This window comes from Coloeus monedula (assembly GCF_965178545.1).
Source record: "Coloeus monedula genome assembly, chromosome: 11".
Classification (NCBI taxonomy): Eukaryota; Metazoa; Chordata; class Aves; order Passeriformes; family Corvidae; genus Coloeus; species Coloeus monedula.
Genome location: NC_138791.1, coordinates 9400614 through 9424317, shown reverse-complemented (window position 1 = coordinate 9424317; position 23704 = coordinate 9400614). Strand labels below are relative to the sequence as shown.

The window sequence follows — 23704 nt, the reverse complement described above, 5'->3', positions numbered from 1 at the left end:
ATTCCAGGTTTTATTTTTAAATGCAGCTTTATGTTCACTCTGTGTTTGTTTTCCTTAGTGAGCCTTTAACTCCAAGGTTGTGACCCAATAATGACCTCCTTTTCCACTCTCAATTGCTTTTGACCTACTCCAATAAGTAAAAAGAAATAACCCAACAGAAGGGTAACCAGATCGCTGCTACCACACCAAGGAAACAGGCAGGCTTTGGGATGCTCTTCTTTAATCTCTCTATCCACAGAGCCTTCATTTTAATTTGCAAAATTGAACCCAGATCGAGAGCAGTAAAGCCTGAATACGGTAAATATTCATGCCTCAGTGATCTAGAGTGGCTCCATTACATTTCAGAGATTGGGAGAATTACCTTTTGGATTATGTATATTCATGGGCTGATTTTTATTTGAGATATAATATTACTCACATTGGGCTACATGTCGCATATTCTATCAAAACCAGCCTTCTCACAAAGCTCCAAATGTTCCTTACACGTAAAAGTTTTACTTCTTTTCCCTATAGTTTCCTCCCTTTTATGCTTTTCAAAGACTGGTAGTAAACAAATTTCTTTTAAAGAAGAAGGGAAAAAAATGCCAGTAGAAATTCTTCTATAAAACCTTCAACCCTGTGTTTACTGTGATATATTCTTTTGCATGTGACTTTGAAGTCTCCAGATAAAAGTATTATTATTGTTCTAAACCTAAATCTATTTGGAAAAAATAATTCAGTTTGTTCTGTTGGAAGAAGAAAATTCCAGACAGGCTTTCTTTAACCTATAATTTTGCATTGGTTTTGACTTCTTTTTTTTCTTTGAAAAATGTTTTATTGAAATATTTTTGATAAGTTGCAGAAATTTTAATTGGAATGTAAATGTTAAGCTGCTTCTGTGTCATGGTTTTACTATGGGTCTGACATTCTCTGCATAGATACTTGCTACCTAAACTCACTGGCATTATACTGTGCTTTTAAAATGCATACTTTGTCATCTGTAGTGATAGGTGGCACAAGCAGTACCACTTAATTTAGGATACTTGACATCTTAATATTCCTTTCTTGTTACCAAAAAAACCTGCTATGAGATATTTTAGTCATTTGGAGATGAAAGGATTATGGTAGGTGTCTGCCTTCTGCATCTTTCCACATATCTAGGGACTGTAGGGATCTATTCCCTACCTACCAGGTATTTGATGTGTATGGCTCTTAGGCTTTTCTGGCCTGAGGACTAAAATGGGATGTGGCCCTCTCCTGGGTGAAAAGATTGACCCAAATCTACAAGAGGCAAAGCAGAGAGAAAATAAAAGTGCAGTGGGGCTTGGTACTCCTGCTGAATGCTGGGCAGAGGTGAGGCGTGGGAGCCAACAAGTGTGTTAAGGACATGTTTTACTGGGAAATGCTGCGAGGGCAAATGGTGCTTGAGCAGCCCGATTGTCTTCTGGGGCAGAACACACAGGCAGGAAGAGTCATGACTTGAGTGAGGTTTGGGCAACATCTCTCACAGCGTTCTCGTGTGGCAGCTGGGGAGGGATGGGATGGATCCAGGGGGTTCAGTGTGAGTTGAAAGTTGCCTGGAGTGGTTGAGTCTATTGGGAGCTTTGCTGTGGATGAGGAAAATTGCTATAAAATTATAATAAGTCTGAAAAATCAGCCTTTTGCTCTCAAAAACCAGGCATTGGTTTTCTTTCCTTGGGAATTTGGATCATGACAAATGATGCAGTTGAGTTTATCTGCAGTGAGGTGTAATGCCATGTTATATCACAAGGGTGACAAGATTACTGGAGTTTACCAAATAAATACTCCAGTAAGATAGCCTACGTGTAATACAGTGGGAATTTGATGGTTTACAGTAAATAATGAATTCCGGGCAGTTCAGTCATGAGAAGAAAATAAATAGAGGATAGTTTTTTTTGTTCAGTGAGATTTGTCCAGCCTAGACATGGGATAGATTAGGTTCTGTGGAAAAAATTTGGGATTATATATTTAAAGGCTAGAGGGGACTGCTTAAGCACAGGTCACTTAAGTTTACCTGCAGAATCCTAATCTTAACACTTGCTAATTTCTGATTTGTGATTGTCTGCATAAATATAGCATACATGTAATATAAATTAAAATTATGGTGTTAAAGCAGAGTATCATAAGAGTAAGGTCATTGACCTGCTTCTTTATTTACTGGGTGCATAGTCATATTTTAGATGCTGAGAAAGGAGATAAGCTAAATGGATTTTCGTGTCCCCTTTTATATTGCTTTATTCCAGTGTTGCAGTGCAGGCACTTCAGGCAACGGTGTTATTTTATCCAGAAGGAGGAATATGTTAAATAAAATCTGATAGCGTGTGTGTGGTGTTACATAAGCACCACAGTGGTCATATGGTGAATGCCCTTATAAACCTCACTTTAAAAAAATTAAGTTAAAAGAATCATTCGATGTGAAATAATTTTTTCTCCAGATGCTATATTCCTTTCCCACATGGAGGTAAGTGAGGCCATGGAGAAATAATAGATTCTAGAAATATTCAAGGTCTTTCAGAAAATTGCTACTAAGCCACATGATCTTGCTGGAACCCACAAACTTGGAATTATTTCTGGCTCTTTGAGGTTACTACTCTTTGTGGCTGGTCCTGGCTGCTTTTGTGATGTTGGCCCAGGAGAGAAAGCTTTCCACAACCTGAGCAGCGGGCAAAGTTTGCATTGTGTGATTTGCTGTTCTATGGTGTTATTGACAGCTCCTGTGTTATTGACACCACCTGTTTTACCTTCATTTTATGCTGTTTTGAAATCCCGGTTAAAGCTGTCAAACTCATGAGTTACAACATGAACCACAAAGGCATGTCAGAGAATCTAGAAAAGACTTGGTACATACATAATTTCTTAAAATAAATGATTTTTTTGACTTCTTATTTCTGGTGGCTCATTGTTGCTCTCTTGTGCCTTCACAGCCCGTATGTCCTTTCAATGCTTTTGAGCAGGAGTGGTTTGCCAGCTTCACTGAATATGTGGCTGCTTGCTCATCTATGGGATTTGGCTTTGCCGTCCTCAAAAAGCAAAGAATTTGACATTCTTTGTGTTTAGAAGAGAATTTATAAAAAGATCTGCTTACATGTAGGGAACAGTTTTGTGTCTGAATTGGAGCTTTGCTTCATTTCAGTTGATGTGCTTAAACACAGGCTGACTGAAAACTAAAAGTTGTGGTAGCCTTTCAGACAAGAGGCCAGTGTAGTCTGGTATCTTCTGACCACCAAGAGAGGATACTGGAAGAAAGAAAATGCGGTACCTTATTCTTTGAGTTTCTAGTAGATGAATAGGGAGGAAGGAAGTTCTTGCTTTCAAAAGCAGCAGGTATGGGATGCATTTTGGTCATGCACTTGGGAGTTTGCTTGCTCCCCTTCTGCTTATAAAGATGCACTTCTGGATGATACTGAGGTGGTGGTTTGTGTATTTGGCACTTTATTACAATGTATGGCCAGCTTATGCTTCTCAAGAGTGTTTTTTCTTGCTAGGGTGCTGATTTTGGCAGGCTAGCACTTACTTGGTGTATTTTTAAAGCTCGGGGCTGAAATGGTGCTTTCTTAGTTTCAGTTTATTCTTGGATGTAAGTTTAAAGATGCAGCTCTTAACGACTGGGCTCTGAAGTTGATTTTTATTTTTAAACTTGTTGGGGTCCTCAGTATTTGAAGTGGGGTCTTTCTTTATAATGTATATGCAATACTCCTTTTATAAATACTGCACTCATAATCAGTATTTTCTCTAACACACTATTGAGACTAATTATTTTAACTTTGCAGTTTCCCATCAGCATTGCAGGGAAGCATGGTTGCTGTATCTCATATCAGAAAGATGCACTCAGCATTGAGAGGCAGCAGGATGGCTAGGTTTTTATCTAAAGAAGCTATGAGCAATGGCATATGGCTGATAACTTAATGGAAGTTGGATAAATAAAGGAAAAAAAGTCTGACACATCAGTGCAAAAAGTCATTAGTGGACTTTTTCTGTATCCTGTTTTCTATTAGTCCGTAGTAAACTGCTTTGAAAATCTTAGTGGGCTTTTCCTTTGGTCTTAAAATAACGGGTTCTCTTATATTGGATACATTTGTTTATCTCAAGGGCTGAACTGTTGGGTGCTTTTGATTTCTGTTTTGCGTTTTTCAATCTGCATTTGAACACAAACGTTTTTCTCACCCTTTTTATGGTTCTTTACATAATGCTTTAGGAACATTATTGCGATTATACAAATTAAAATTTAAAAAGGGAAGCAAATCTCTGCAAATGATGTAAGATTTCAGCATGAGGCTCTTGATTTATATGTTGACATATAATCAATTCCCCTGTGCCATAAGAAAACAAAATGTGAGTGAATTTCTTAGCAAAGTCTGTGGCAAGTTTTGTAATGGTAACCCAAGTTCTCCATGTTTACCTACATGGTTCACATGCAGTAAAGCCTGTCACTTTAAAGTTCATCTCAATATTGTTCACTTTCTGTCTCTGTAGACCTAATTTTCCCACTGTGAGTGGATTGCTAAAATGGGCTTTGTGCAATTTCCATGGACAATGTAAGACAGAAGTTGTTCTCCAGACAGCAGTTTGAGGACTAAAATGGGGTGCATGAAATAAATGCAAAGAAATGCCAAACATACTTGTGATAGCTGGTCTCAGTTACAAATTCCTGTTGATGGGGACAGTGCTCTGAAGTATTTTACCTCAGTCTGGTGGTGGTAGAGGTGTGGACTGAGTGATCCAGCCCCAGCTCCCTGCTTGAAAAATCCATTGCTGTATAGCTAAAGAAAATATGTGAAAGCTTAGAACTGTGTTATAGCTTGTAGGGATCCCTTACATAGGGAAACTAGATACGCATAGGAGAAACAAATCTAATACTGGAGGTCAGTTGCATCCTTTTCAGTGCTTCTGGGTTTGTATTTTAAAGGCCAGACAAAACAAAGATGAATTTTACTTATGTTCTTGAGCCTCTTGAAGACAAATCCTACATTTGGAGTATTTTAAACCATAGGCAAATGTCTCTGTCAGTCGGGGTCAGAGTGAAATGGAATGAAATACTGTACTGATGTTCATGGTCTGCTCAGAAAACAGGAAATCAATGATTTAAAGCTACTCTGTCTCTTGTTATTTGATCCAGTGGGTGCAGACCAACTCCCTGATTCACTTCTGTACTGGTTCCATGTCTGACCTTTTGAAGGAGATGCAACTCCAACTCACTTTGGGTGATCTAATCCACCCCCCAGTCACACTCTGGCATTGTTCTGGTCAGATTCGAATTCCTACAAACTTCATGCTCTTGGAACAGAGGTTATGGTCAGTTAAGATACTGTGCTGTGTGCTCCTTTGACAGTTCTGGCACTGAGAACAGGAGGGGAAGAAAGGAATGGGCTCGAATGTGTTCTTTCTCTGATAGGTCTATGGAAACTTCAGATACAATAATAGATGCTAATTAGAACAAATATAGATGGGCTTTTAAAATAATCTGCAGGGCCCTGGATAGATCAGCATGGGGTGGTGATTCCCAGTAGGCTGAGTGATGCAGTGTCATTTTCTCCTCATGTCTGAGGGCAAGCAGACCTGTCTGAAAGCCAAACACAGCTACACTGAAATCAGGTGATTCTTAAAGCTTGGGGAGAGCACAGCCAGGATGTGCAGGGCTTCCCTCCTGGGAGAGAGCTGGGGGCAGCACAGATGACCGGCTTTGGTTGGCGGGGGGGTGGGGTGGGTGCATCTTTATATGATTCTGCAAATTTTCAATGTATTTTAAATTAGGATAATGTTTTCTGAAAGAGAGTTAGTTAGGATCCAAACTGTTCTTAAACTGGCATTTGAAACTGTGAAGACCATGAGCAAATGTATCAACAGGAGCCTCATCCAACACTGAAAAATACTTCTGTGTTCATACTCCACTGCAATGTTTGTCCTACACGTAGGAATTACAGCAAACTTTCTGTCACGGGAAGCGATGCTTTTCAATTGTATATTGCTTAATGTAGTTGAACACTGAGGAATGTGGCAGAACACACCTTATATTCTGATACAAGCCAGCTCTGTATGCCATGGTTGAGAACTGCAAATCACAATTAAAAATGATTAATCATGTGAAGTGAATATCTCAAAAGTACTTGTTCATTCTCCTTCTGATTGTTGTTTATGGGCTGCATGTCGGATGCATCAATCCTAATCATTTGAGTTAATTTAAGAGGAGAGAGTAGGCATAACACTGAGGAAAGTTTCATGGATACCAAATTAAAAACGAAGATGTGTTCTGAGAATATGCACGCAATGTGTTTTATAATCGCATTTTTTATTCTTAAATGTTATCTAAATTCTGTTAAAGATATTTCAGATTAATATATGTAGACTGTTTCTGTAATACTTTCATTCATCTGTTTAGGTGGGTAATATAATAATAATACGTAATTATTATATATATAATAATATATAAATATAATAACTGGAATGCTAATAATAAAGTCTTTGTGACTTCATTTAAAATAGAAAACTAGACAGTTCTCTTGTGCATCTTCTGGTTCCAGTTTTGTTTTGAGGAGTGACACTGCTGGTAGATTCCTTAGTTCTTGGCAATTTATTGACCCCATCCATGGTTGTAGAAGAGGAAAGATTTACTGCCAGTATTATCACATGTGAAATCACAGAAGTCTTTGAAAATGGGTTGGGCTGGTATTTTTCATATGGCAGTTTAATTCTTGTAGTGCTTGCAATGTCTCTGAAACATGTTTAGAAAACTTTGGGGTTTTTCCGTTTTATTTTTCTTTTTGGAGTCCGTAAACATTATTTGTATCGCCATTGTTGCAACTGTAACAATGATTGAAACTGGAGAGGGAGGGGGAGTGGATGAAAGAAGGAAGGGTTTGGGAAAGTTTTGATTCAAGCTCCTGTACTTCCAACCTTTAAAAATACAATTATGTAAGTCAGTAGAAAGCTGGAGGTAAATGCTAAATTGTTTCTCTCCAGTTTATCTATATGGGTAGTACTGCTGAGGAGGTTTAGCTAAAGGGGTAATGAATATATTTGAGGACAAAAATGCTTGAAACTGAAACTACCAAGTATTTACAGTGGCCTTTTAAGTCTGTTTTGACCTTAATATCTTGATGAACTATTTTGGTTTAGGCTTTTTTAGTGAGGGCTTTTTCCTCTTACATGAACATACTTCTTGATCTCCTTTCTCATACTATTTTGTGGATTCTTCAAGAATTCACAGGCATTGATGTGGCATTTGATTTGAAAAATGTTATAACAATAACATTATAATCTGTAAAAGGGTGTTTCTTTTGGTTTTGGTTAGCAGCCAGAGGCTCAGGGAACCCAAACAATATTTGTAGTGGTGAAACTCATGGGTATTGTTAGTTGTATAATTATGATTTCCAAATGGAATACAAGGTTTTTGTTGTTTTCCAGAAGGCATGTAGCTGCTACATTTTTTTCTCTCTTTTTTTTTTTAACAGCTTTCTGTATATTGCCTGTGACCATTTTTTGCTGACTTATTTGGAGGCCTCTTTATATTTCAGTTACTGAAGGTATTAGTTCAGCCAGAAGACTTTCCAGCTGCTCCTCTATTTTGATCTAAGTTTATGCAATTTGTTCTCCTCTGAGTCCGGTGATGTTGGGAATAGGCATAGACAGATTATCTGGAGCCAAGTGGGATGTCCTCCATACAGAGCAGCAGGCTTTGTAGGAAAGGAGAAGGTGAAAAACATTGGTTTATTTCCACTTACTCATTGCAGCTAAGATGCAGGAAAAAAGCTGATATTTTCAGTATTATGAATTACTGAGTAAATAGCTCTGTGATTAAAATAATTAAGTTCCCTAGACTGTATTGAACTGTCCAACCTAAATGCTGTGCTCTGACACTGTGTGACATCTGAGGATGAAGCCCAGCACTGCTGAGTCCAGTCCTTTGGTTTGGCATTCTCTTCATCAGTGCTTGCATTTTTTGTTTTTTTTACTTTCAGGAGTTAGAAGATAAATGGGTGAGCTGGGATTAGAAGATGGGCTACTAAGGGACATGCAGTGGTTGGAGATTGATTTAAGAACAGTTCCAGCTGAGTAAGAAAATAAAGGCTTGAATGCTGAGAGTTGCACAGTAGCATTTGGCACGAACCTTTTCGATAACTGGAGAATTGATGCTAAGTAAAGGGAGATGGAAGAAGAAACTATACTGAGAGTTGAGATCTGTCCTAGCAATGTTGTTGTTGTTGTTCTATATGCTCACAGTATAATCTATTTATATAGATAAAAGCATACTAAAAAAGTTATCTCTGGAATTGAGCATTCTCATGGTGAGTTCAGTTCTTGGATCTGAATGTTGAGGTCTCAGCCTTTTAAAAATGCTGTATATAACTTTACTGTCGTAAGGACTTTTGTCCAAGTATATAGTATTTATTTAGGAGATAAATATTTTTTAATTGCCAAAGATATAATTTCAGTATTAAAAGCTACCTAATGTAGGGACTTGAAGCAGAGTGGTTACCTATCCAAGCACCCAGCATTAGCACAAATGCAACAGGTGGCTGTATTACCAGAAAAAAATTTTGGTTACATGCAACTTGAGGGGATAGGGATACTTATTAAGGGTGATGGTTTGCTGAACTGAAAAAGAAAAAATGCCAAAATGAATCCTTGTTAAACTAAACCGGTTTAGTCTGATCAAGCTCAGCCTAGACTGATCTTTAAAAGCTTATTTAATTCTTGTCCTCTTCTTGAAATAAATATTACAGTAGCAAGCTCATTAAGGTCAAAGTTTGATAGCATCTGAGAAATTTTGGTATAAGTAGTGTTTGGTGCTTCACTTTTCCTACAATATTCCTGAGATATGGAGCCCCACATTTTGGTGACAGCAATGCTAGCTATATATGAACACTCAAATCTTCCTAAGAAGGCCTTGAGGATTTTCTTTTTTAGTATATGGAAAACTATAGACTAGAAGAGGGTAGGCTTTTATATTACTAATTATTTTGCAGGGATGGTTCGTAGGAGTTCATTGTGCAAACACATTACAAGTTTTTTTTGCTCTGAACATTTTACAGTTTAATTCAACTATGTCAAGGAAGTGTGTGAAGGGATTTTTATGGAAGGGCTGGGAAAACAGGCACATGGGTGCATGAATGGGTATTGTAGTGCTGTACTTCTGATGTTGCAGATGCTTGAGGGAGTATATTTAAGCTATTCTATGGTGTGGGTATGTCTGATTATTTGCGGATAGTATTGAGGGCACTGCAGCACAGATGATGTAAATATCAACATAATTGTGGTTATGCCAATCTTCCAGTCTCATGAACACAAAAAGAATAAGGTAGGGGGTGCAAATATGTGGTAACTTTAAATGATGGAGTTCTCAGTCTGTTGGCTTTCTACTTTTTGAGTTGTGGACTCTCCTAGAAGGTCACTCATCTTACAAGACAGCAGGCTGTCATATGTGGCTGATACATCACCATATAAGTACATATCATGTGACATAAACATGTATGATGCACTCATATGCAATTAATTGTTTCATTCTTTTTGTTCCCCTTTCATCCGTAGGTGACAAAGAAGGTCAAGTCCATGCAGATGTTCCATACTCCTGTGACTTATGCAATGCAGGGTGACAGAGTGGGTGTCTGTGTGACCCAGTTTGATCCCAAACTGCTGGAACGAGGCCTAATTTGCACCCCAGATTCACTTCACACCATCCACGCTGCCATAATTTCCTTGAAGAAAATTCAGTATTTTCGAGGAGCTCTTCAGACTAAGGCCAAGTTCCACATCACAGTCGGTCATGAAACAGTTATGGGAAGAGTGATGTTTTTCAGTCCAGCCCCTGCTGACTTCAATGAAGAAATTCAAGAAAATGTTTTTGATTTTGAAAAAGATTATCTTTATCAAGAGGAATATTTGTCCAAGGACTTGGTTTCTTCAGAGGAGAACAAAGAAAATGACCAGGCAGGAGAAGTCCAGCTCCCAAAACAGCAGTGGGCTTTGCTGGAGTTTGAAAAACCAGTCACTTGTCCTAAACTGTGCCTTGTGATTGGCTCTAAGCTGGATACGGATATTCATGCCAATACCTGCAGGCTGGCATTCCATGGGGTACTGCTCCAAGGCATGGAAGACAAGAACTACACAGAGACTTTCCTTCCAAAGCTGAAAGTGTACAAACAGAAGCACAAAGAAGGACAAGTGGAAAGGGTAAGCTGTCTCTCTAATGCTATACACGGGAACTAGAAATACTTGTCCTGTGTAAGTACATATGTTGGTGGGCTACAGAATTGTCACTGCTGTGTTCCAGAGCCTTTACACAGGTTTTTCTGATGTTCATATACCAGATGTATTACATCTGGTCTCCTTGCAAACAGAAATCACTGTTTAAAGGGACTAGTTTATTCAGTGCAATCCAGTATTGAGTAATTTGAGGCTGGTTTTTCACTGATCCTTTTGAAGTCTGATCAGTGTGTTCCTCCCAGAGACTGCCTTTGTGCACCTTTCTAAGTGACCAAACTTCCAGCTTTTCACTGACGTCTTCTGCACAGCCTGCAGTACATTGAAAATGTAAAGACAGTAGAAAACACAAAGTAGCATTTGATCAAATAATACAAAGAACACAAGTGATTATCTCTTTGTATTTTTACATTTTAATAAGTAAGAGCATTTATTTTAGCATGCAAAAAAAAGCAATTTCCTACAGGATGCCTTACAAGTGATAGCATGTTGAAGTTGGAATTGGGTTCATGACATGGAAAACTTAAGCTGTGCCTAAGGCGTGTTGTTTCTATGTCACACAGGTAGTAATCATCATCATCATCATCATCATCTGCTATAGTGCTTGTATTTGACCCATCTCAGTGTGGCAGAAGACAGAGGTGCTTGGTAGAGGAGTTAGCAGCTACAGTGGAAATGAAAGGGGATTTGTTTGTACTCTGCCATCAGTGTGGAGAGATGTGCTCTCTGTAGTGGTTTGGTGTTACATTGATGGGCATAGGTTTGGCCTTGGTGGTAGTTACCCTTCAGTCAACAGTGGGGAATCACTTGTTTGTACACTGCATAGTGGAATTTTTCATGATGAATAGTTTAGGTGGAGATGTACAATATATAAATGACTTAGTTGTTTACCCCTTAATGAACAGAGTTGATGCAAACTTCAGCGTTTGTTTACTTGATGTATTGGTATGATCAGTGATCTATTAAATATTGGATAAAGAACTCTTTTAGGGTTTTTTCCCTAACTCAAACTTCATTGTTTGAACAAAATGTTTAGCATTCTTCTTTTCAAAATTCTATAAAGCTGAGTTGAGGATTGCATAACATCTCTGCTTAATTTGCTATAGAAGACTAAACACTTGGCATATGATACCATGTTTGCAATGTATAATGCAGACTTCTTGAATATTGTTTGCTTGCTTTACTAATTTAATAGTAGGAAGATTCCTGCTAGGGCATGATTAGTGAGGTTCTTCAAAATGCCTCCCTAAATTAATTGATCAAATAGCCAATTCATATTTCTTCCTTTTTTTCCTGAGGTTTCTGTTGCATTTTTAGCTCAAAAAAAAAAAAAAAAAAAAAAAAAAAACCCAACCAAACCAGAAAATGAGTTTCTCCTTTGAATTTCCACTTCTGATTTTGGAGGCCTTTTATTTCAAAGGAATAACATGTGGCATTGTGTTGGTTTTTTGGATGCTGGTTTTGTCAGTAGGAAGGGAGGTAGTTAGGAGGGAGATGTCTGTAGCTTTCTGAAAATTTTATCTTTATTTATATGAGTTATCTGAAACACCCAAAATCCACAGTCACTCCTCACAATTTTGGTAGCAGGGGTACTGTCTCCTTTGTTTGATGTGTCCAGCTGCCTTTCTTACTAGCTGGTGGAGATACTGAATCAGAACTAGAAGTCCAGAGTGTTCTGAGCTCGATGCTGCGGAGAAGCTCTAGACCAAATATATGTCTGTCATTCTTCTGGTGCTCTGGAGCTTTCTGAACTCATGAAATATTAGCATTTATCTTGGCTAAAGATTGACTCACTTGTGTGTGGCTCATGCTGCCAGGATCCAGTGAGACCTGGCTTACAATAAGAATGGGAACAGAAGTTTGTGTGAGCCATGGAGACATATGCTTTTCTCTAACTGAGGTGAGCTGGTCCCACATTCTTTATTTTTACTCCCCATACATGGCACTGATCAATGGCACTTGAAAACTTGCCGAGTACCAACTGTGTGAGTTGTCTGATGGGGTTAACAGAGTTTGCTGTTACCTCTGGTCATACAATTTCAATTGTTTTTATTTAGTGTTACTTTCAAACTGTTTGCCAGTTTATATATTCTGCTCTTGATTTTACTGTGTAAATAATGGAATAATGTTAATCAATTACACATACTTTATTTTCTGGCCCAAAAAATAACCCATGAACATGGGTTATTTAATATTTGACCAACAGAGTAATTTATTAGGCTATGTTAGTGAACTGTTTTATCTTCCTGTGCCTTTTAAAATGTAGATCAGGGAGGTTTATTGTTTTACCCTGCTTTTGTCTCACAGCGTGCCCTATATATGTGCCTTGATCACTGTGTGTATGGATACTCATTGGTCCTGTAAAGGGACAGTTGCCATCAAGGAGTTTCTGCAGCTTTGTTTGCACCCAGATTTTGCCTTCTGTGGTACTGCAGATGCTTGGAGCTGGCATTTTCCCTGATGCATGCTGAAGGGATGATGGAGCAAATAATGTAAGAAAGGCTCATGGTGTAAAGTCCCAGGAGTACTCAGGGACTTGGAAGAGTTGGTGGGAAGAGGATTGTGCCAGGTATAAAGGGCCTGCTGGGGAAGTACTTACAGCCAAGGTAGCCGCTGGTTAAGTCTGCTTTGCAGAGCACAGCAGCAGGAACAATTGGGTGGTACAGAGACTTATTTTTGTACACAAAGTCACCAGCTAATAGAAAATCTGAATCAGCTGGTCCCACCCTGCTGCTGATGGATGGCTGGAGATTAGGATCGCTGAATTTAGGGTGTCTATTCTTGGCACTGATACAGGAAAATTTCTTTCTCTGTTGAGCAAGGAAGCTCCCCCCTCCTCACCTTCCCTGGGGAGGCATAAAATAATAATAATAATAATAATTAAAAAATACATGTTACCTTTACAAGAACAGAACTTTTCCTTCAGAGAATACTGCTGGGGAAAATTAGCTTCATAGCTTCCTGAAAGGCTGGGAGAGAGGGAGGCAGGGGCATGTAACGTCCGCCTTCCCAGGTTCGGGATAGAAACATGCTCCCATAACTGGGATGCAGTGGAATTCAATAGTGCCCATTTGTAAAACATTGCTGCTAATCTGATGTGGGGTCTCCCAAGCCCCCCTGCTTGCTGCTGGAATTAAAATAAATTCCCTGCAGTTTAACTACCAGTTTACCCAGGAGAAATCAGGCATTTATGGTTTGGCTTTTTGTTCCTATTCTGATTACTTTCTGAGCACTGATGGAATAGCAAGAACTGTAAATTCATTACGTTTCAGCATCACGGTATTTTTCTCATGTGCCCCTTGTGCACGGCACCCTTCTGGATTGTAAGGTTAATTTTTTTTTAATAAAACAAGAATATTTATTCTCTAGCATTTTTTTGTCTCTCTACAAGGAAGTGTGACAGTTTTCCTGTTTCACATAGAAATCAAATCCATGGAAACTATGGCATTTACTACACCATATTTTAAAGTAAAAAAATCATACTTAAGTTAGCGAACAGTCTTCAAGTAGTACATTTTACATGAAATCTTATGCCTAAGCTTCCTGTTTTTTCTCATCTGCTGAAGTAATGGAAATGTTCTACAAAAATTCAAGTACCCTGTCATTGCATTTTTTTACTGCTCACTTTTTCCTTTTGGTATCTTACTTCTCTAATGCCAAGATGGAGTGGAGCACTGGGAGAGAAAGAATCAAACTTGACTACTGTTGTTCTTCAAAACCTTTGTGTATGCCTGTCTGCAGTGCATCCTTGCTTATTTATCCACTGATTTTTTGGGGGAAGGAGGGTAAAGGGGAATATGTATTACTGTGGTCTATGACAAATTAGTATACAAGAAGTTAGTGTTGTCTGAGGTGCTGGGATCGCATATTGGTTATGAAAAAGTTGTGTGATTCTACTGCAGTAATGGTTTTTATCTGGTATTATATAATTTGATATTTTTGAGCTGTTATGGAAATGTGTGAATGCTCCCTCTTGCTTCAGACTGGTTTGTTGTTTTGGTTTTTTTTATGTTAAAGTAAGTATGGTAAGTTTTAAGGAAAATCAAAATACGCTATTCCATCAGAACTAAGAGGGCAGTGGCAGAGGTTTGTATTTGCTTAACTTGATGGTTTCAAAAACAATATGAAATACTAGTCCAGCTTTCCTCTTGCAGAGAGGACTTGAGAGAGGGGAGAAGTTCAGTGGGAGGAAGTTTCTGTCAAGAGCATCTTTCTGGTGTGGTTATGTGGAGGCAGAGACTGTCGCCCTCTGGATGCTTTATTTTTGCAAACCCTTGGCTGCCTGACAAATGTGCTTTCAATAGGAAAAAGCTAGGCTGGCAACAAGTGGCTTGTACTGATAAAAAGGTAAAAGAGAGTGTTATTGTGAACTCCAGTGTGGCTCTAAGGAGTGTGATGTGGGATTCTTGGTAAAAAAAGGGTAAACGAGTGCGAAGGAGGTTTTGTCCCTCTGATTTGGCATTCAGTGCTGGTGGTGGGTGTGTGCTTGCTGAGCTGCAGCAGGTCAGCAGCTCCTGGAGTTGGAGACAAATGGCCAAGATTAGGGGCAACTGTTGTCCTTGGTCTTGTGCTTCGCTTCTGGAGACAAGCTGCTCACCATTCAGCTCTTCACAGTTCTGTGGGCAAAGAGACTTGTATTAATCCTACATCATCTCTGAAATACCTTCTTTGAATTTCACCTCTGTGCAGCATTGCAGGTTAATTCTCATCTGACTCATGAAACAGTTACTCAGTTCCTGGGATAAATCCTTTGTATTTGTCACATTATTTGCTCTTTAGCTTCCATGAACATACAGGTTGAGTGGAGAGAGTTTCAACTAAAAGGTGAACCATAGGAGTGCATCATGCTTTCCTGCATGACTCAGATATTCTGCCTGTTTTGAAAATGTTTGCACAAGCAGGATTTATCTTAGGATGGTTGCCACAGGGTCCTATTGTCAAGGGTACTCGTAAATCAGTAGCTCTGTGGCAGAAACAAAAGGAGAAGGAAAAACTCTGCACAGTGTGAGCTTCACCTTCTGCACTTTAAGGCTTGTGTAGTGAAAAATACACGCGTGTTGGCTGGAATGGTTTCCCATTTTAAGTGTAGCAGATTGCTTGTCCTTTCTAAAGATACTTTATCTGTGTTCCTCTGACAATTAGAAGAATTAATTCTCTCTATTTCAAAGTTTTTAATGTATCTTCCTTATTACTTGCCTTGCTCTTCGGCTTTACATGATGGTAATCATGGTGCATGGTGTCCTGGTTTTGTTAATAGCCACTCTGTTCACAGGTTTTGTGGGTTTCTGGATAGTGAGTTTTCTTCTTGTACTCATTCTCTGGGGGGCTGAGGCCATCACATAGCCAGCATGCTTAGTTTCTAGGGATGCTTATTGCTTAATAAGAACATGTAACTAATTGTTTGGATATTGCTGTGATCTAAGTGTCCCCAAGGAGAAACACTTTGTTGCAAGAGCAAAACGTGAAAGCAGGGTAAGTTATCAAGATCTTTATCAGTGCATCTCTTTTGAAGCCTGAATGGAGGAGAGAAAGCTTATCTTTCAGCATCTTTAAAAAGTGTTGGGTTTTTTTCCTCTTCTTACAGCAGGATAGGAAGAGCTTTGTCAGAGCAAGTGCATTACCTGAGTGGTCAAAGGGAAGGTCTTTGTCTCCATCACTTCGCAGATCTTTCTGGCCTTTCAGAAGAAGGATGGGATATTGTGGAGACGAGTACCAGTCAGCATCTGCAGGAACTGTGACAAAATGGTATTAAATTTGTTGATGACCAGCAATGACCCAGATTGTCCCTTGGGGACCTAGACATTTTCAAAAGCAGCAGTTTTGAAAATGGTGGGTTTTTAAAAGCTATGAGCCATATTTTTTCTTTTAATTCCTTATGGCTTTTTATGAGTGGAAACAGCAACATTTTGTTACTGAGCACATGCCAAGTTTGTAGTAGCTCAGCCACAAACTTAACCAGACTGCTGAAGGAGGGTGCATAGGAGGAAAAATGGACTTGCCCATGAGTGAATAGGAACATTTGACGTGATTAATTTAAGGGATGTGACCAGTTCTGTGGACATTCCCTTTGCTTGAGGAGGCAGTAGGTTAATGTGGGAGTACCAGAGTATTCCTGTCTGGAAACATTCCTCGGTGGTGGATCATGCATAAGCAACACCAGTATTTTTTTCACTGAATCCTTTCCACATACCTGTAATACTAGAATTTGTTTCACAGAGTTGTACCTATAGACTGTTTTTAAAACATGTGCGACAGAAAATACTGTTCCTTGAATTTTCTTTTGTGTGGTTGCATGGTGCTGCTATGAATGAAGAGAATTAAATTTTACCTTCTTGGATAGTTAGATTCTTTCATCAAACGTATTTCTAGGTAAAGGATGTTTCGTTGCCTTAATGGAGCTAATGTTGCATCTGCTATTTTCTTATAGTGCTATGCCAGGGGCATAGCAAGTAAAACCCTGCATCAGCCAGGTAGTGATGCTTTCTGGGTGACTGAGGTGGGCTGTGCAGGCTGATAGGGGCACAAAGTGAGTAACAAGGCCAGACTGTGAAATCTGATTGAGTGCTGCCTGCAGGCACAAGCAGTGGCCTGGGCTGTCTGCAGAACCCTCTGTGACTCTAGCTGGGAGAAGTGGTGGATGTCACTCCATCATCTACTATAAACATGCAGACGCCACAATTAATATTTTTCCTGCTTTGAAGTCTGAACATGAGTTTGTTTGGTTCTGCTTGGCTGCTGATGGTATGCTAAATACAGTAATAATACAGAGATTAAGGCAATCAGGTGAATAAAAGTGCACAGCACATTCACTAGTTCAAATGCACTGCTAAATAGGAATATAAAAGATGCATTTATTTATTGCCTCTTGTTTCGTTTTTGAGTAAAAGAGTTTGAGAAGCTTAGTGGGAGAAGGGGGAAGGGAGGGCTTGCTGCCCATTAAATAGAAATACCATTTCTGCTAAACACTGCTGAGAAAAGGATGGTGATGTTTCCTGATACAGCCTAACTCAGCATGTGGATTAACACAGTACAATAAATTCGCCATGAAAGTGAACCAGGTAAGTTGCAGAATCTGTTTTCTTGCCCATAGGAAAAAAAAATGGTTTTTTTCACTCACCAGCAAAAGAATGGCTTGCTCCATGTGACTGGGTAGTAGACTTTTGCAAGGTTTGAGTAACACCTATGGTTATTATTTATATTATTAAATTTAAAATGCAGACATGCTTTTGAGTCTTACAAGTGTGTGGACAGCTGGTCTTGATTTTTCTGAGGTTGTGTAAGAGTCACCTGTGGGGGAATCAGTTTGTCAGCAAGGCAACCAATACACCATTTTATTTATTGGATACAAAAATAAATTAAGAATGTTACGTAGGTTGCAAAATCAAGAACTTGAAAGTTAGGAAATACCAGATTTACAGTTGCCTATGCAACATTAATTCTGTTCCCCTGTGCCTCTACCCTGTGCACTTAATAAGGCAAGGTTTCTCTGAAATTTTTTTGGATGTGGTCATGTAAAGACTATATCATGGGGCATATCAAAGAGGAACAGGGATAAGGTTGTATGGACATCTGGCATTTCTTAAGTGCCCAATTCTGCAACTTACATTTATATAAAACCTAAGTTATTTAATTTCCTAGGTATTTTTAAAGTAAAAAGATAAAGTAAAACTAAACCTCCGTATTACTGAAGCATGGCCATGCCTTTGCTGTACACCTTCACTGGGGCTGGAATTGCAAATATCTGACTGTGTAGCAGAGGCTTCTGTTCCTTGATAGCACAAACCTTGTTAGCCAAATGGCAGAAGGAAGCTGTTACCCAATAGAGGTAGCAGATCCAACACTGGAGTTAGAGATCCTTAGAGGAGGGGACAGACTCAGGATATTTGTATGTCTATGCTGTGTCATGAGAGGGGAATGCAAATCTGTCAAGAGCCAGCTATCTCCCTTCCTCAGCATCAGTTGCTTTAGGCACCTCTTTCCAGGCCTGTCCTGTCCTTGTTGCCTGCTTAATTTCCAGTATGGATTTTGTAAACCTCTGCTCTTTGTTCCCCCTGCCCTCCTCAATCTATTTGTGGGCTGTTTCCTTTAGAAAGAAATTTAACTTACTGTCACTATACCTGACCACCTGCTACGTGCCAGGTCTATGCAATATTCCAAATGAGACTTGCCATGTCCCACTGATGTATCCTTTTGGATGTTTAGGATCTAAGAACCTGAAATCACCACAGTTAAAATACTTGAAAATAGTTAAGAAATTGCCTGTATGTTTTTAAGTCATGGAGGTACCACCAGAGTCCTCCTGGCTGCTCAGAACCTTCTCCAGGAAGAGGAGCCCTCTTCAGCTTGGCAGTCCTCTCTGTGTCGTGCTTACAAATGCAGGTCAAGACCTGTACATTCCATCTTGTCTACAGAACAGCCAGTTTCTTGTTTTTTTTCTTGGATAGTAAACATCACAGGGTTTTTAATCTGTGTAGAAAGCCAAGGCTGGCTGATCTGGAGATGGATGGTGTAGGATGTAGTAACACTCTTGAGCCTCCTCTTTTCCATATCTGTTGATGTTGCCTTTCCCACATAACAGGAATGCAGCATAGATTGATAAAAAATGAAATCATGACATGAACCAGTTTCTTCTTACTTGGTAAAACTAATGTGTTCATTCAGACCATGTCAGGAATTCAGTGCCTGTGTTTGTTTTGAGATTCAACCCTTCTAAGCTTTAAATAGAGGTGAAGGAAACTTGGACTGTAAAGGTGCATAATGAATGAATAGTGCCCTGTTGGTACCCTGTATGTGCCTGGAGAATGCTGTTGGGGAGGTATGGAGCTTTTAGAACCTGAAGCAGTCTGGTTGTGCGCCTCTCACTCATTGTCCTGACTCAGTATTCATCACTCCTTTTTTTTGCTGCCATGCAAGGTTTTACCAGGCTCTAGTGGCGGCACAATGCTCAGCAAAGAGAAGGGGATTTCATTGGCTACTTGTTAAATATTCCCAAACACAATTGTCCCTTTACTCAGAAAGGCAGAGAAAGGAAAATGTGTCTTGGATACAGGAAACATGGACTGGTGAGAGATGGGACAAACATCTGAAAACCAAGTTAATGGATATGTGGAGATGTTGATGGGATGGCTTCTATGAAAACAGCAGTAATGGGACCTGAAGCTGAAGGCTTCTAGTGCTGGAGGCAGTTGCAGAAAGAAAAGTCTTTATGCTTCTGTAAGTAAGCTTTTGAGAAAAAAAAGCTGTGGCTGACCAAATAATTCTTTCTTTGTACCAAGTTGTTCACCTAGTTCTCAGTAACCAGCTGTAAACTAGGAGTCTTTGTAGAGTCAAAAAAGCTGGAAATGCAAACATTGGTGCAATTCTCTCAGTTCCTTTCTCATTCACCCTTTTTGTGGCCTCATGTACCATCATTTTCTCAACATATGAAACTTTGTTTTAAAAAAGAACTGGAATTTGCTGCCTCAAAAATATTCCCATTTCTGACACAAATGGAAATTGCTTGAAACTGTTTTTTAGAAATAAATGAGCTGTCACTGATCATGATGAAGATGTCTCGAGTGTACTTTTTCTGAGGTACAAAAAAGTAATAAAAATGCTTTGTATTTTCTGTGTTAGTCATGGGTTCTTTTTGTTCCTTTTTCCTCTCCTGTTGTTTTTCTGCTTTAGTTTCAATGAACCTTTTATCAGTTTGCTGAGAATAATCCTTAGGCTTTTAAAAAATGTTTCTTTTTACACTCATATAATTTTTATTAAATCAGAAAAGGTTATTGCTTCTCTTTCTCTGTATGTTTTCTAGTATTTAATATTCAGTGCTTTTACTTTCTCTGTCTTATACCTTTCCTTATTTCCCTCTCATACTGGTACCACTTGTGTATTTCTGTTCTGATCCACTTTTTCGTTCTCCTACAGATACATTAAGAGATGAGAGTTACTTGCTCTCAAAATGTGTGTGATGGATTGTTTGAGAGGGTGTTCAGATGACAGTCATTTCTAAATTATCGTAAAAAGGAGGGACCTTTAACAGGCTGGACAGTGTAACTTGCTATCCTGCTCCAGGGGGAATCCTGGAGTTGTTTTTCCTTGAAATTAATACTATGGTTTGCACTGAATTCTAGCACATAACATGAACTGTGGTTTTGCAAACAGTCTAAGGCAGAGTAAGTACTCCTGAGATGGGGAGTGCGAGTTGGTTATTTTTTTATATTTTTTTATGTTAACTTCTCGGTTTTAGCACAAGGGTTATGTGCCAGAGATGCACATACTTCACCTATGGTTATAAAGCACTGTTTACTTTTTTTGTGCAAACACAAAAGCCAACTGGGAAGGGATATTTCATAAACTCAGTGCTATTGTGTCCTCTGGTCTAAGCCATAAAACAAGAGTAACAGAGACGTTCCCTTTGAACTTGAAATCCCTTTCTAAGCTGCTGATCTAACCTAAGTGAGAGGGGGAGACTGTACCAGCCAGAAAATTTCTCTTCTGGGTATTTTTCCCTTCCCGCCCCTTTTTCTAAAGTCCTTAAGTGAGTTTGATGCTGCACCTCTGCCCATAAATTTAAAAAAATATTATCATAATGTAGGTCAGTGAACTGAAACGCCACTGTACACCATGGGGGATTAAAGTCAGAGAGGCAGCCCTCTCCCACTCCTACTAGGTCATATGACAATATAAACAAGAAATGCAAGGAGCCTTCAGCTTTTTCTTGCCCTAATCCTTTGTTTATGCAGCACTTAAACTGACTTTTGGGGTCGTCTCTGTCTGGCATTAAAGCCCTAAAGCTTTTTGAAGTTTCCCTGAAGTTAATAAAATTAGTCTGCCCTCATTGCTAGGCCCCTTGCTGCTGCTTCAGAGCAGACTGCGTATCCCTTACTGTCTTTGTGGCATTTGGCTTTGTAAGTTCATAATATTTTATACTGAAAAAAAGAGTGTTTGAGAGAAAAGCAGAAAGCTCTCCCAAAAGGCTGTTCAGCTAATAGGCAAAGTGATTGCCATTGTAGATGTTCTGAGAACTCAAAGGGGATTAACTTAAAATCCCACGATTGGAGGTAAATTGCTGGTAAAATAATTGGAAGTGTTGAGTTTCAGTTAGAGAGAGCAACATGTATTTCTCTGCCTTTTTACAAAGCACAAATAAACCAAAAATTTAATTTTTCTTTTATTTTTTTCCTAATGTAATCTTAAAGTTCAGAAAATGAGCTTTCCTTCATAGCAATTCTCTGCTACACTTATTTATTTTAATGAAGAGACTGATCCAGTTATCTTAGTTCCTGTTAGGACAGGCATTCTCTAGTTATTTTGTCTTTGTCAGGGATAAATTGATGGTAGGCTCACCAGAGGGCATGGATGGCACAGGATGGGGTGTGTAGTATTTAGTGTGTGAGACTGAGACCTTGGGTCATAAAGATTTTATTCCAAATAGCTAGTCAGGCAAGTCACTGATCACTTATTATCTCAGCACCACTAAAGTGGTTTTGTTTCTAATGGCCTGTAGAGATGCCCAAGGAATCATGGTGATACCTACAGAACGTATTGATTGGTTAAAGGAGGGATTTTTTTTTTAAGGAGTTGACCATTAGAGTGAAAAGAACAGTGCATCTGGAGCCCTTGGTTACTCTGCTATACTGAATGTACAAGAGCAAGACCCTAAAAAGCACCTTTCTTTATAAAAGATGAGGGTTTTTTAATTCAAAGGTTTTAAGTGAGTGTGGCATAGCTAAATGGTGATAGATTTTGTTTCTGTTCTAATAATCAGTTAAATGTTATCATTGCTGGTTTACTCTAAGGTACATGATGCCTGTAACACTTGTTCACAGAAATCACTGGGTTTTTTTCTGTCAGCCTTGCTGGGGAGGCTCTAAACTGAACCATGCTAGCCTAGTATGATTGCTCACCCTGTAATTCCATTTTTAATTAAGTTAACTATAACTTTGAAGTGCTCTTGGAAAAATAAAAGATGTTTATGTGGCTTTTAAAGTTGGCTTCCTGTGCCATTTGAGGGATAACTGCAAAAATAATAGATATATTGGAGATCTTCCCTGGAGCATATTGTACTGTCTGTATTTCAAGCATGGGGGCAAGAAACATGTAGCCAGCAGTGGAACAAGAGGGATGAACAGTTTTGAAATTCTTGCTTTAGGAATAAAAGATTTATAGGATGAAGTAACACTTGAATTTCTCCAGCTACTGCAACTGGAAAAAATGTAGGTTTTGAGAATGTAAGTGCTTCTTCAGGTTGGAATTAACAGCTTCTTTTTCTTCTAGTCTTCTGTTTCAGACCCAAAGAAAGGTGAGTGTGCCTGAAAGCTTCTGCCCCCTCTACCACCAGCTATTATCAGGGGCTCTAGGAAGAGATACTGTTCAGTTTTACATTTCAGCCAAGATGTTGCTGAGCAGTGATACTGCCATCAGTGGTTCACAAGCTATTTTGAAGCAGTGGGAGAGGTCAAACACAAGAAAAAGCCAGAAATGTGTCATTTTGGGGAGAGATGAGGAGTGGATGTTCAGGTAGTGAATGTTGTTGAGGCATCTGAGTGTTTCTGCCTACAGCCTTGACTGCACCCAGAGCAGAGCTGCTTGTCCTGCTGTCATGTCCATGTGACAAAAGCAAGAAGGGCTGTAGATATTTCTCATCCTGCATCTGGTCAGGACAGGGAGAGGTCCTGCCAGTGCTCTCTAATACTGCACAGCCCTTTCAAGGCTGTTTATAGCTGAGCAAGGAAGCTCTGTTTAAAATAAAACAAAAATGAAATTTCTGATGCTAGATTTACTACCATACTGAGATTGGCATTAAAGTAGAGGCATATATATGTAACAAAATAATAACAGTCCTAGGGATTTGAGTCTCTGTATGCATTATAGTTTATGGAGGAGGCTTCAGGGGAGGACAGTTGCTTAATAAACCAGCAATACTTTGAGTCATCAATATTTTGAGTGCATTTAAACTGGAGGAAAGGAAGTGTTCAAAACTGGTTGTAATTCTTTACTGTTCTAAGTCACTTTGGTCTTTAAAACCCTTAGGTGTAGCTAAAAAAGGTTCCCAAGATATGAAGAGGAGCTGCAACTCTTACCACAAAAAATAATCTTGGAAAGATTTCAGTAATATCCCCATATTTATTCTGATAAATAAATGTTCTTTCCGCGTCTACAAGGTAGAGTAACTCCAGGCGTCGGGTATACAAGGATATTCACACCTACAGGATTAGGCTCACTTGACTGCACCTTATACTTTGTAATGCCTAAGGGAGGGTTGTTTATCTTGCCTTACCCACCAACCTCACTGCCTCTTGTTCCTGATAGCTTAATTAAGAATTCAACTTGGAATGGTTCTTCCCACTGGGTTACAAACCTTGAAATTAAAATTGGATACAATGGTCATAAGGCTCTTGGTTTAACAAATCAGTATGTATGTAAAGGTGAATATTTAAAAGGCTCTATTTAGAAACACTGTCATTCTTTGGAAGTGTAGCTGTTGGAGTGCAGGTCTGGAGCTAAGAGAAAGAATGTTTAT

At 39.1% G+C, this 23704-nt stretch overlaps 1 protein-coding gene across 1 annotated transcript in view; it reads left to right on the top strand.

Annotated features, from left to right (window-relative positions):
* Positions 1-23704, top strand: part of EEFSEC (eukaryotic elongation factor, selenocysteine-tRNA specific) — a 124468-nt gene that overhangs the window by 57028 nt on the left and 43736 nt on the right. Inside the window, exon 5 of the mRNA XM_082289000.1 lies at positions 9526-10167. Coding sequence (XP_082145126.1) covers positions 9526-10167 — 642 coding nt within the window. The remainder of the gene's footprint in view (positions 1-9525; positions 10168-23704) is intronic.